Here is a 13,288-nt window from a genome sequence, read left to right on the forward strand (position 1 = left end):
GCTGCAGTCCATGAGATCGCTAAGAGTCAGACAGGACTGAGCGACTTCACTTTCACTTTTCACGTTCATGCACTGGAGAAGGAAATGGCAACCCACTCCAGTGTTCTTGCCTGGAGAATCCCAGGGACAGGGGAGCCTGGTGGGCTACCGTCTATGGGGTCACACAGAGTCGGACACGACTGAAGTGACTTAGCAGTTCAGTCGCTAAGTCGTGTCCAACTCTTTGTGACCCCATGGAGTATTGCACACCAAGTTTCCTGTCCTTGACTATCTTTCGGAGTTTGCTCAAACTCATGTCCACTGAATCAGGGATGCTATCCAACAGCCTCATTCTCTGTCACCCCCTTCTCTTCCTACCCTAAATACTGGGTTGGCCAAAAGTTCTGTTAACTTTTTGGCCAACCCAATACCTCATTCTTCAAAGTTAAAGAGTCTTTCTCCTCAATGTAAGATTTTCTTACCAACTCCAGCCCATAATAACTTGGCACTTCTGCACTTGTATTTATCTAAACCAAAAACAGTATTTAAATCAACTATGCATGTATTTTTATTTCACATGAAAAGTTTATCTCTGAAAGTAAAACCTATAAGCAATTTAAGAGGACAAGAAAAAAAAAACCAATATTGGGGGACAAAAATTACTTCTAAACTCACAATATGTATTTAAATGAATACTACTCGAGACCAAATTCATAAACACTGTGGAAATATGACATCCTTGACTTTCTATTTTTCTTAGAAATTACATATCATCACTAATGGAGGTCCCTGGAGGAGGCAATGGCAACCCACTTCAGTATTCTTGCTGGGATAATCCCATGGAGAGAGGAGCCTGGCAGGCTACAGTCCATGGCAGCACAAATAGTCAGACATGACTAAGCAACTGAGCACACACAATGGAGGTCAGTAACCAGTCAATAAAATAACTTTTAAGAAGTGAAAGCTTTAAAATCTTTTTGTCCAGCTTTTCCTATTATTCATTTTGAATAGGCAACTCAGCATAAATCTGTGAAAACTATAACTGCTTAAAAAACAACAGTGACTAAAACTGTTAGATTATAGAAAGAGGCTGACCAGAGAAGCACACCACATTTTTCTAAGTATTATTTTAAGAAACTGCCAAGTACCGTTCGCATTCAAACTTACTTCAAAAAGTGTAAGCAGCAAACTTCTGTAGGCTAGCAGATTCTCTGTAAACTATTCGCCTAGAATGAATTTTGACATTTGATTCAGACAGGCTTTCTGTGCTATAGAAAAAAAAAGCTTATTAGAGCATTCCTATCTGACTCAGTTTAAATTGCTGCTGACAGAAATATGAAAAGAGATCAATGGATATAACAAGCAGATCCTGGTAAGACTTAGATTAAGTTTCCTTCCTATGTTAATAACTAAATGGTGCACAAACTCAGACAACTTCAAAACAGGTTTAAAGGCCAGAATCTGCAAATATAACACACAGTTATGAAAAGTAGTTCAGTTGGTAGTTTTGAGGCTGTCTCTCCAGAGTATAAAAAGAAAAAAAAAAAAAGAATAATATTCTTAATCATAACTGTTCTAACAGAGTTTATGTAAAACTCTGCTACAGAATAAACAAATATAAAAATGGCAATCTGAAAGATCATCTACAAGTACTTTCATCATTTAGCCACTTTGCCTGACTAATTCAGCAGCTTTGTATAGGCCACATTTTATTATGTTACATTGCCTTCAACCCCTTTAATATGCAAATGCTAGCATACTTTATTGTGTGTGTGCTCAGTCTCTGAGTTCTGAATGTAGCCCACCAGGCTCCTCTTTCCATGGAATCTTCCAGACAAGAATACTGGAGCGGGTTGCCATTTTCTACCCCAGGGGATCTTCCTGACCCAGGGATTGAACCCACGTCTCCAGCTTGGCAGACGGATTCTCTACCACTGAGTCACCTGGGAAGCCCAGCGTACTGTATCGCACTGCTGTAAATAGCGATGATAAATTCTGCGCATGTTTCCCCTTAGTCACCGAGTCGTGATCCTGCTGTGGAAAGGATGGATGGAAAGAACAACCTCAGCTCGAGCTTCTGTGAAATAAATTAAATGCTCACGGGTAAAGGCCAGATTCTCAAATCTCTGTTCCCCTATTCAAGCTCCTGCACTCAATCTCCATCGAAATCTTAGTGGGAGTGGGAATAGGAAGATAGGATTAAGGAGGAGAATATTTGGCAAAATTTCCTAATGGCTGAGAAATAAAAACTCTGTCAGAAACATCTTTAATTTGCTCAGGAAAACACTGGAAAAGAGATTGGAAATAAGAGAGTAATGAAAACAGAGGGATTCTGAACAGAATCGGTTTAACAAAAGATACTTTGTTTTTTGTTGAATGAGAAATAAAATTACCCCTCATTTGATGAACTCTGAAAAGGAGTTAACATTTTTTAATACCTACTTACCTGAGAGAGGGAGAAAATGTATCTGAACAGATTTTAAAGTGCAAAACTTATTCTGAAAATTATTTCCCCCACCATTTCAAATCTTATTCAACCATCAAATAACTGTCATTCCAAAACAGGAGAAACAAAAAAATTTCAAAGATCTGTTGCCCAGTAACTATCACCCTTAGGTGAAAGGAAGAACTTATTAAGTAGTAAATTACCTGTGCGTCAGCTTGCCTGGCAGCACGTGTGAGAAAGGGGCAGAAGTGTGTGCCGCCCTCAAAATTACATCAGGATGTTTACTCATCGTGAGCGGTGAGCTTCAAGTGTCAAGTTTAATACTTTCAGAAACCACCGACACAAGGGCAAAAAAGGCAATCCCCCGATTTTGAAACCACAAGTTGGGAAGACAAAGGAGAGAGCATGTGGTTGAATTCTTGACTACTGAGAAATTAAAACCATAACATTTTTTTTTAGTTTACTCAACAGAAAAGAGGAGCATTAGAGAAAAAAGAGGCAGGGAGTAAGGTGTTAACTTTACTCTCCTCTTCAAGCCCAGGCTATACCCAGCCAGCCAGCCATCTGACCTACAGCAGTTCAGATTCACATGAAAAACTCTGGGAGTCTGCTTTCCCTCTAGGGCCAAGACCACTCCTTATCCACTTCGGCATCGCTCTCACGCCCAGTCAGTTCATAGCCTTTATAGAAATTTGATAAATCATTTTCATTTATTTAAGCCCATGAAGTGTTTCTCCAAGAAGTTAGCCTACTGTTTCTAAGCACTTAAAAAGCAGTGCAGCTGTGAACAGAAGTAGTAATATGAGAGGGTGGAGGATTATACATACATACAACAGTGATCTTTCTTTTCTAACTGGAGAGGATGGAGAGGAGAACTGGGAACAAGCAAACACAATCGTTTAGCTTAGATAAGAAGGATAAAAACTTTAAATAGTACAGGAAAGCAGAGAGAAATAAATAATTAACATTTTATGAGTAGCGCTAGAGGCGAGGCAAAGTTCTGTGTTAATGCCCTATGGAGAGAGAAAAGAAAGTTATTTTTCTCAAGGAATTAACAATACAGGTTAAAAAACAACACAGCAATGAAAAGAAATCAAAAAGTAACAAAGAGTTTAACTGATGTTCAACACAACAATACAAGAGACTCTTTCACAAGGCAGCACATGATTAATTGCCCAATTATTGGTGCAAACAAGTTCAGAGGAGGAAAAAACATCCAGAAAGCTGGATTTAAGCTAGACATTAAAAGACAGGGAAGAAGCGTGCGGATGGGGAAGTGAAATGGCAGAGATGATCTGGGTCAGAAACCAGAAGAAAGGACAGACAATTCAGTGCCTGATTAGAAGACCAATTTGGCTGGAAGGAGAAAGCACAGAAAATCCTGTAGTAACGGATCTAAAGACAGTCTGAGGGCGTAACAGTGTCCTGAGGCCCAGCTAATGAGCCTGCTTTGCACCTTCGAACCCCTGTGTCCTTCAAGCTAGGCCAAAGCATTAAACTACTCTCAAAGCATGGAAGCCTGTTCCCATTTACTAAATAAAAATTACTAGATAGAATCATTGCCTTAAATTCCCTTTTTGAGCTAAAGGGATAAATGAACAACTAGCCAGAGACATTCCATCTGGACCTATGTCACTGGAATTTCAAATTGCATACAATATATGCCAACTAAATTGTTCACGGTTCTATTTAAGTCATATTTAAATCCAATACTATTTTACAGGGGTTTAGAGAGGAACACAACTTCCAGATCTTCTCCAAGGATACTACTACTACTACTAAGTTGCTTCAGTCATGTCTGACTCTGTGCGACCCCATAGACGGCAGCCCACCAGGCTCCCCCGTCCCTGGGATTCTCCAGGCAAGAACACTGGAGTGGGTTGCCATTTCCTTCTCCAATGCATGAAAGTGAAAAGTGAAAGTGAAGTCACTCAGTCATGTCCGACTCTTCCCGACCCCATGGACTGCAGCCTACCAGGCTCCTCTGTCCATGGAATTTTCCAGGCAAGAGTACTGGGATACAGATAGTTAAAACTATTTAACTAGTAAACCTAATAAGGGTCAATTATAGAAATCTGAAAGAACAGCCTTGAAGGATGTCAGTAGACATAAACAATCAAGTAAATAAATAAAACATTTAAAAGCAATGATATCAAATTGCATTTCTGAGGCCAGTACTCTACAGAGGAAAGGCAAGAAGACCTTGACACCATTCTGCTGCCTGATAAGTAGTTTTTATCAACAGAACACTGACGAAGAGAGCCTACATTCTGATAGCTTTATTCACAGCACTGAGAAAAAATGGCCCTCACATTCCTATGTGGGCAAGAACAATGCCCTCAATTCTCAGACAAAATCAACACGTGGGAACGACTTTCAGATGCCAGAGGAAAATGTGAGCAACTCGAACTCAGAATGCGTATTCACTCATGCTTCCCAAGTATTACAGGCACTTTCACATTTATTTTCAGACTTCTTATATATATATATATACACACACACACACACACACACACACACATCAGCTGTAGTAAAGCCAGTTCAATCCTAGAAATAGAGGAAACAAATACTTTCATTCTTAATCTGCAATCTTAGAATAGAAGAAAAAAGAGGAAGTGACTTCTCCAAGACATCCAACGAGCCAAAAGAAAACACAGATCTCCTGATGCTATACCCATAGCTCCAACTAACTCTTATTGTACTCCTCCTTAGAGGAAAGAGCCCTGCTGTTTTAACACATCAAGTATGTAAATAACTTCAGTGGCAATATCACAAGAGTCATTCTATAGGGGTGTCTCTGGAACCAGCATGCAGAGTATAGGAGACACCCCAAAATTCTTAAAATTTAAATTCTGATAACAAAGGAGTTTCTCACATAGCATTATATTTCTCAGTGAGATAAAAACAGACATATCAGAGAACAGAAATTATAAATTTTCTTTATGAGAAAATCATAATCTTCAATGAAAAGATATTTTTCAAAAAGAATTTGAGATAGTTTATTATCAGGATGATAAACTAGTATAAAATGTAAATTATAATTTTTACTAACTTTAATTTAAAAAATACTTCACACAAAACTTTGGAACAAATGCACAGACTCAGCCTTGCATCAAAATTAATGCATGGCCTAGGCTGCAGAAATAACATTAACTGAACTCAAGCCATTTCCATATTGTTTTACACTTAAGTAAAATCATTCTCCAAAAATGCACCATTATCCAATACTTATGCTCCAAATATTGTGTGTGAAGCATTTTTTTTTCACATAGTATTAGCACACACTCTCTTTCTTCAAAAGAATACAGACTTCAAAGATAACAGTGTTTGAAAACGATGCTGCCATGGCTCCCTGGGTAGTCTTCACTTTCCTGAGGTTCGAGAATACATTCAAATGGCCCACAGGAAAAAAAATACAGAAGCAGTGAGCCAAGAAAGGAAGGGGCAGGGAGGATAAAAAAAAATGCATATGTGGAAAGAAAGAAACTGAAGTCGCTCAGTCGTGTCTGACTCAGTCGTGTCTCATAGGGGTCCATGCAACCCCATGGACCGTAGCTTACCAGGCTCCTCTGTCCATGGGATTTTCCAGGCATGAATACTAGAGTGGGTTGCCATTTCCTTTTTCAGGGGATCTTCCCAACCCAGGGATCAAACCTGGGTCTCCTGCATTGCAGGCAGACAATTAACCGTCTGAGCCCCCTGGGAAGTCCTGGATATGTGGAGATCTCTCTATTTTAAGCAAATAATCTGAAGCAGATATGATATTAAGACACCAAACAAAAATACCCCCAAGAACTATGTTTCTTGATTTTTAAAATTTATTCAGTTAATACAGTAACACTGACATTAAATGATATAACAGTGCTGCTTTCGTTAACCAAAGGTACTGACAGATACAAAAACAGGAAACTGTCTAACTTTCCCAATGCTCTAATAACATTGATTAAACTGTATCTATAAAGACTACTATGCTATACATCATAACCAATGCAGTGGATAAAAAAGTCTCCCTTAAATTATTATAGTCATATTCTAAAATCAAGTAGCATTCTTAATTTTGCTAGGTCTTATATATTAACAACTGTAAACCTCTGGTCCATTTCTTCTCAGCCCCTTTTCACTCTACTGGTCAGTTTAAATCCTCTTATTCTGACATTTGTGGCCTTGTAGAACCTCATCCTCCTCTACAAGGTTCTTATAAGTTAGGATGTTCCAACTCAAGACTTCCTAAACAGGCCATGCTTTCCTCTACTGCTGCAGGTGCCCTAAGTGAGGACATTAAGGCCATCTTCAGTGGGTGTGCTATAATCTAAAATTCTAGTTGAAAATTAGATACATGTACATACAGAAAGGAAAAAAAGCAAGCAATAACTATAGGCATCTAAAAAGCCATGAAAGACATAACTATCATCTTTAATGACAGTAAACAACTGGAAACAAATCTAATCTCCCCGGCCAAAGTAAAAGTATTTATTTCCCACAATGTGTTCATTTCCTTAAGTACTTTCGAGTTCATTAATCGTTGCAGTTTCCCACAACATACTTCCCCCCAAGCAGTCCTCAGACACCAATTTCCGGTACAGAGCTACAGAATGAGAGATAAGCAGCATCAGCACATCACCCCATCTGTCTGAGGTCAGTGCTGGAACTGGGGAACAGAGCATGCTCAAGCCACGTGACAGCTGCCTTCAGGCTCTGCTCCTGAAGAGGAAGTGACAGCAGTGTGATTCAGGATCGGACACATTCTAAGGATACTAAGAACTCACAAGAACCAAGATAGGAAAGAGAACTGGATAAAACAGAAATTAATCAGAAGCGGGAATGCCACTTATAATGTTGGCATGGTTACGACAACTACCGTGACACTGAGGAACTATGCAGCCTCTGGTCACATATAAAGTTGCTGCCTAGGATTCCAGTGAACTGTCGGTACATAAAATCTGCTAAGGGGTCACATCACTGAAGTCTATTCAAATTCCATTTCCTTTGTACTTGACAGAAAAAAAAAGTTTACTCAACATTTATATGCTGTAAGCTTTTTCAGATTTATCTATTGTCCTCAAAAGCTCATTCTTATGATGGTAATATTTATTAATTAGTTATTAGCTGAAAAGACAATCTATAAATTAATACAGTCATTGAAATAAAGACTCCTCTACTTCTCTAATCAATTAAGCTGACCCATAATGGAATGAGAAAATATTAGGAACTGAATGACAATTAAAAGTACAGTATTTTAAAACTTGTGCACCCAAAAAGAGATACCTGAAGGGAATATTAGAGCCCTGAAAACATACATTTTTTTTTTTTCCAAATACTCAATTCAAGAAATTGGGGATAAAGAACAGAATAATTCCAAGGGAAAAAACAAAGAATAAAATTTACAAAACAGAAAAGAAACAAACAAAACCAAGCTGTTTCTTTGAAAGAAAAGATTTAAATAGTTAACTCTATATCAAAAATAATGAAGAAAATGCAAATAACACAAGAAATTAGAAAGAAATCAAAATCAAAAGTACAAGGTAAGAACACTATGAACAACTTCATAGGTTTGTCAAGTTACATGAAATGGGCAGTTTCCACTAAAAACATGAATTACTACAACTGATTAAACCAGAAACAGACTACCGGAAAACCAAATCAATGATTTAATAAAACAAAAAAACCTCCCAAATCCATTTTTCCCAGAAAAGGGTCACCAGCCCAAGACAGTTTTAAAGGCAAGTTCTACCAGATCTCCAAAGAACAGTTAAATCCCTAATTTACCAAAACTTTTTTTTAGAGAATATTAAAGGCAAGCAACTCTAAAAGCTAGTACATAATCCAGATAACAAAATCTGATGAAGACGATTTGATAAAAGAAAGTTAAAAATAATATATGCAAAAAACATAGGTTAAAAATACAAAATCAATGTCAAACGATCACAAGTATCTATGTTAGGAATTCAAAGATAGCTTCACATTAGAAAACATTAATATGTTACATTAACAGATTAAAAAATCACGATCCTCTCAGCTGATACAGAAAATACATTAGAAAAGATTCACTACCTAGTCATGTCTTTTACCATCTATTCACAAAACTTTCTAGTTTAATCCTGCTGCTGCTGCTGCTAAGTCGCTTCAGTCGTGTTGGACTCTGTGCGACCCCAGAGACGGAAGCCTATCAGGCACCCCCGTCCCTGGGATTCTCCAGGCAAGAACACTGCAATGGGTTGCCATTTCCTTCTCCAATGCATGAAAGTGAAAAGTGAAAGTGAAGTCACTCAGTCATGTCCGACTCTTAGCGACCCCATGGACTGCAGCCTACCAGGCTCCCCATCCATGGGATTTTCCAGGCAAGAGTACTGGAGTGGGGTGCCATTGCCTTCTCCAGTTTAATCCTAGAAACTAGGAAAAGAATATCCTGAATCTGAAAAAGAATGTCTATCTTTTTTTTAATCCTAGAGCAATCCTAGAAAACTACACTTACAAAAAGTTGCTCAGGCTCTTGAGTAAATTGTAGGATTATTTCCATGTTTTCAATTATTTACCAAGCTCTTCCTGTGATGGGCTCGGGCTTGCCCACCTACCTATTAACCACAGGACTTACTTGGCCAATGAGATATAAGTAGTATATCTTATATCTATATATATTAAGATATACTACTTCCAAGCAGAAGATTCAAGGACCACAGTGTGGTTCCACTGTGTTTTCTTTCCCTCTACTGTGAGAGCATTGTTTCCCATGTAGAGGATACGCATTTAGTCTTGATTCAAAAATCAAGAAGACATGGAGCAGAGCCCACACCCAGCTCATCAAGGGCATATAACACGAGCAAGGATAAACCACTGTCATTATACATCCAGAAGATCTGGAGGCTATTATTGTAATATAACCTAGTAAAAGTTGACAGTAATCAAGTAAGCGCTAATTAAAATTTTGAGATATTTCACATCACTATGATAGGTTGAAATTAATCTAATAACAAAAAGTGAAGGTGACAATGTGGAAAAGTCAAACAGTGGTTGCTGGTTGGAATTTAGACTGGCACAACCACTTTGCCAAATCTAGGAAAACTGAAGAAGTAAAACTACATCATACCAATTCTACTCCTAGGTGTTCTACCTGAAAAAACTCTTGCACAAATAAACAAGGAAACATATATAATAATGTTCACTGAAGCACTGATTGCTAAAAATATATAAAAGAGATAGTTCCCCAGCAGGAATGGATAAACTGGGTTAGTCATTCAAAAGCACACTATATAGCAGATGAAATGAATAAAGTAGGTTTACACATGATAAAACAAGAAATGCATAGTAACAAAGAGATGGGACACTTTAGCAACATCTTTAGTGTTATTTATTTTTACAATATCTAAAACACATGGCTAAATGATGAATCTGGTTAAAACTTTTATGGTGAATATACAACTATTATTACTATATTTTTGTATTTTTAAATATGTCATGACTTTTTAAAAAGACAGAGAACAAAAATAGATTTAAACCATAAAGCACACTGGTCAATCACAAGGTTTGGTGATATAAAGCACTTCAGAGACGACAGGGGCCTTCTAGACTATCTAAGTGACATTATATTCTAAAGATGAAGTCAATTTCTGGGCCTCAGTTTGACACACAGAGATGGAGTAAATGATTCAAGGTCACAAAACAAGTTATCAACAAGTTCATTCTTAAAATCTAGACTTCCTAACTTCTAGGATAGGTAGGAAAAACGAGGGACATGTGATCAAACAGTGCAGCTGAGTCAAGTTCAGAACACCATTCTTTTGTTTTTTATTGTCCCTACCCTTACTCTTGAGACACACTGTATTGTTCTCTCTGTGAGAGCTCTAAGGATTTTTAATCATCTGTTGCTATTCCTTTTCTCAAAACAACTAAAATATGAGAACAATTGTAGCTAAATGAATAAAATAAGTTCTACCTAACACTGGCACCCCACTCCAGTACTCTTGCCTGGAAAATCCCATGGACGGAGGAGCCTGGTAGGCTGTGGTCCATGGGGTCGCTAAGAGTCGGATACGACTGAGTGACTTCACTTTCACTTTTCACTTTCATGCATTGCAGAAGGCAACCCACTCCAGTGTTCTTGCCTGGAGAATCCCAGGGATGGGGGAGCCTGGTGGGCTGCCGCCTATGCGGTCACACAGAGTCGGACATGACTGAAGTGACTTAGCAGCAGCAGCAGCAACTAACACAAAGATAAGTAAGGACTATCAAGCACTGATCTTAAGAGTTCAGTGGTCAGGTTCAAAACTTTCACAGTCAAGGTCTGGAATCCTGATTCAATCACTAAATAGCTATGAAATTTGGGTAAGTTACTTAACCTCTTTAAAGTCTTGTATTCCTGATGTGAAGAGCTGACTCATTTGAAAAGACCCTGATGCTGGGAAAGATTGAGCCCAGGAAGAGAAGAAAATGACAGAGGATCACTTGGATGACATCACCGACTCAGTGGGCATGAGTTTAAGTAAACTCCAGGAGTTGGTGATGGACAGGGAGGCCTGGCGGGCTACAGTCCATGGCGTCTCAAAGAGTTGGACACGACTGAGCAACTGAACTGAACTGAAGATGGGGAATATCCATAATAATACCTATCTCATATAGAGTCTTGTCAGTATTACATGAGACAACCCATTTAAAGCTCTTGACATAATTCTTCAACAAACATTAGCTATTAGTATATGCCATAGTAGGCCCTAGTAGCTCAGCTGATAAAGAATCAGCCTGCAACACAGGCAATCCCAGTTCGACTCCTGGGTTGGGAAGATCCCTTGGAGAAGAGAATGGCTATCCACTCCAGTGTTCTTAGGTTTCCCTGGCGGCTCAGACGGTAAAGAATTCACCTACCATGCAGGAGACCTGAATTCGATCCCTGGGTTCGGGAAGATCCCTGGAGGAGACATGCCAACCTACTCCAGTACTCTTGCCTGGAGAATCCCCATGGACAGAAGAGCCTGGCAGGCTACAGTCCATGGGGTCACAAAGAGTTGGACACAACAGAGCAACTAAGCATAACACAGCAAAGTACACATCATGTAAATAAAGTAATTAGGCTATGAAAAGTAACAAACTTTGGATTATCATAAAATTACAGGCATTAAATGCTTTTAAAAAATTACATTGACTTTGGTCAGCATCAGTGCTAATCAACTATATGTTTTGCAAATCAAGAGTGTCTTTTAATTAAATGAGCTACATTTTAAATCATTACCTGACTCAGGATGAAAACACTTGAGGTTAAACTGCTAAAATTTCATTACCCTGAAATTTCAACCTACTGCAATGTTTCTCAACTGAAACACTTATGGCCACAGGTAATTTCAAGCTATATAATGCCCTTTCAGAATGGACACCAGCCAATACACATGATCAATACAGCCTGACAGAACATCGGTCCTGCTTACCTTAAAGGGTCAGGAACTACTGTTTCTAATAGAAATAATGACCCTCTCCTGTGTTTTCGGAGAAGGCAATGGCACCCCACTCCAGTACTCTTGCCTGGAAAACCCCATGGATGGAGGAGCCTGGTAGGCTGCAGTCCATGGGGTCGCTAAGAGTCAGACACAACTGAGCGACTTCCCTTTCACTTTTTACTTTCATGCATTGGAGAAGGAAATGGCAACCCATTGCAGTGTTCTTGCCTGGAGAATCCCAGGGACGGGGGAGCCTGGTGGGCTGCCGTCTATGGGGTCACACAGAGTCGAACACGACTGAAGTGACTTAGCAGCAGCAGCCTGTGTTTTCTTCGTTTTGGTTTTTTTTTTTTCCTTTTTAATGTTAAATTTTGACAACTAGTTCATAGGAACACAAAACTCTATTCACAGTGCCAGGCCACAAATGAAGGCAGAGGATACTTTTGCTGCCATTCCACACATCAAGACAGCTCTCCACCCAGCACCTTGACTCACCTCCAGGTCGCAGCTGTACTCAGAGCCATCCAGGAGCGTCACTTTACACTGGACAGTTTTGGTCTTCTTGGGAGCTTTCAGAGAGGCCTTCTCTGCTCTTAGCTCATTGGTCTGCACTTCCTTTGTCTCCCTTTTTGCTGCTTCATCCATAAATTCTGCTTCCTGTATTTCCTTCACCTTCTCTTCTTCTCTCTCCTTACTTACTTCTTCAACAAGCTGCTGAGGGGGGGAAAAAAAAATTAAATCCATAGTAAAGGTGACCAATTTGCAGAACATGACACACACTAAAAAGAAAGATCTTTAGTAAGAACTGTGATTTATGGTAAACACCGTGAGCCTGAGATTTTAAAAGATTTTGAAACTTTGTCAGAAAGGGTATTTCACCGCATCTCTCCCCCAATCCACTGCCGATTTTCTTATTTTGCCACTTTGGCAACATCAGAATTAAATGAGTAAAAGAAACTATGTCCCAGCAATGACATTTAAATACCATGTTAAATAATAAAACTCCTAATTATAATTACATAACCATGGCAAAACTTAGGCTTCAACAGGCAACCAAAATGCATACACATACAAATCTACTTCTTCCTACCCCTTAAACACTTAAATAAATCAAAGATACAAAAGTGTGTATTATTTAAGAAGCGAGGTGATCCTTGCCTGAGAGTACTTGTCTAACCCTAAAATGAATAAATATGACTTTTTTATGATCTGCATATACAGGGGATTTTTTTTTTTTTTTGCTTTATTTTGAAAGCTTTAAAAGGAATAACAGGAGAATGTTGTGGTAGACCCTCCAAGATCCATATTCCAGATACAGTAAGCCAAAGCAGTATCTGAATACAAGAAATCTGGAAATGGTTCAAAACAAATCCGTTCCGTTAACCTGGTTATGCCATCAAAGCCTTCACTTCCAGACAATCACTTCTCAAAATACTTGTGT

General features: G+C 38.8%; 1 protein-coding gene across 33 annotated transcripts in view; it reads right to left on the reverse strand.

The window, feature by feature from the left end:
- Nucleotides 1-13,288, reverse strand: part of EPB41L2 (erythrocyte membrane protein band 4.1 like 2) — a 211,015-nt gene that overhangs the window by 98,172 nt on the left and 99,555 nt on the right. For 25 of the 33 annotated variants that reach the window (XM_010808571.4, XM_010808570.4, XM_010808569.4 and 22 more), the window contains exon 3: nucleotides 12,343-12,561. In XM_010808571.4, coding sequence (XP_010806873.1) covers nucleotides 12,343-12,561 — 219 coding nt within the window. The remainder of the gene's footprint in view (nucleotides 1-12,342; nucleotides 12,562-13,288) is intronic. The other 8 variants (XM_024996998.2, XM_024996997.2, XM_024996995.2 and 5 more) reach the window with 1 other exon arrangement.

The sequence above is a fragment of the Bos taurus genome, chromosome 9, assembly GCF_002263795.3.
Source record: "Bos taurus isolate L1 Dominette 01449 registration number 42190680 breed Hereford chromosome 9, ARS-UCD2.0, whole genome shotgun sequence".
In the NCBI taxonomy this organism is placed as follows: domain Eukaryota; kingdom Metazoa; phylum Chordata; class Mammalia; order Artiodactyla; family Bovidae; genus Bos; species Bos taurus.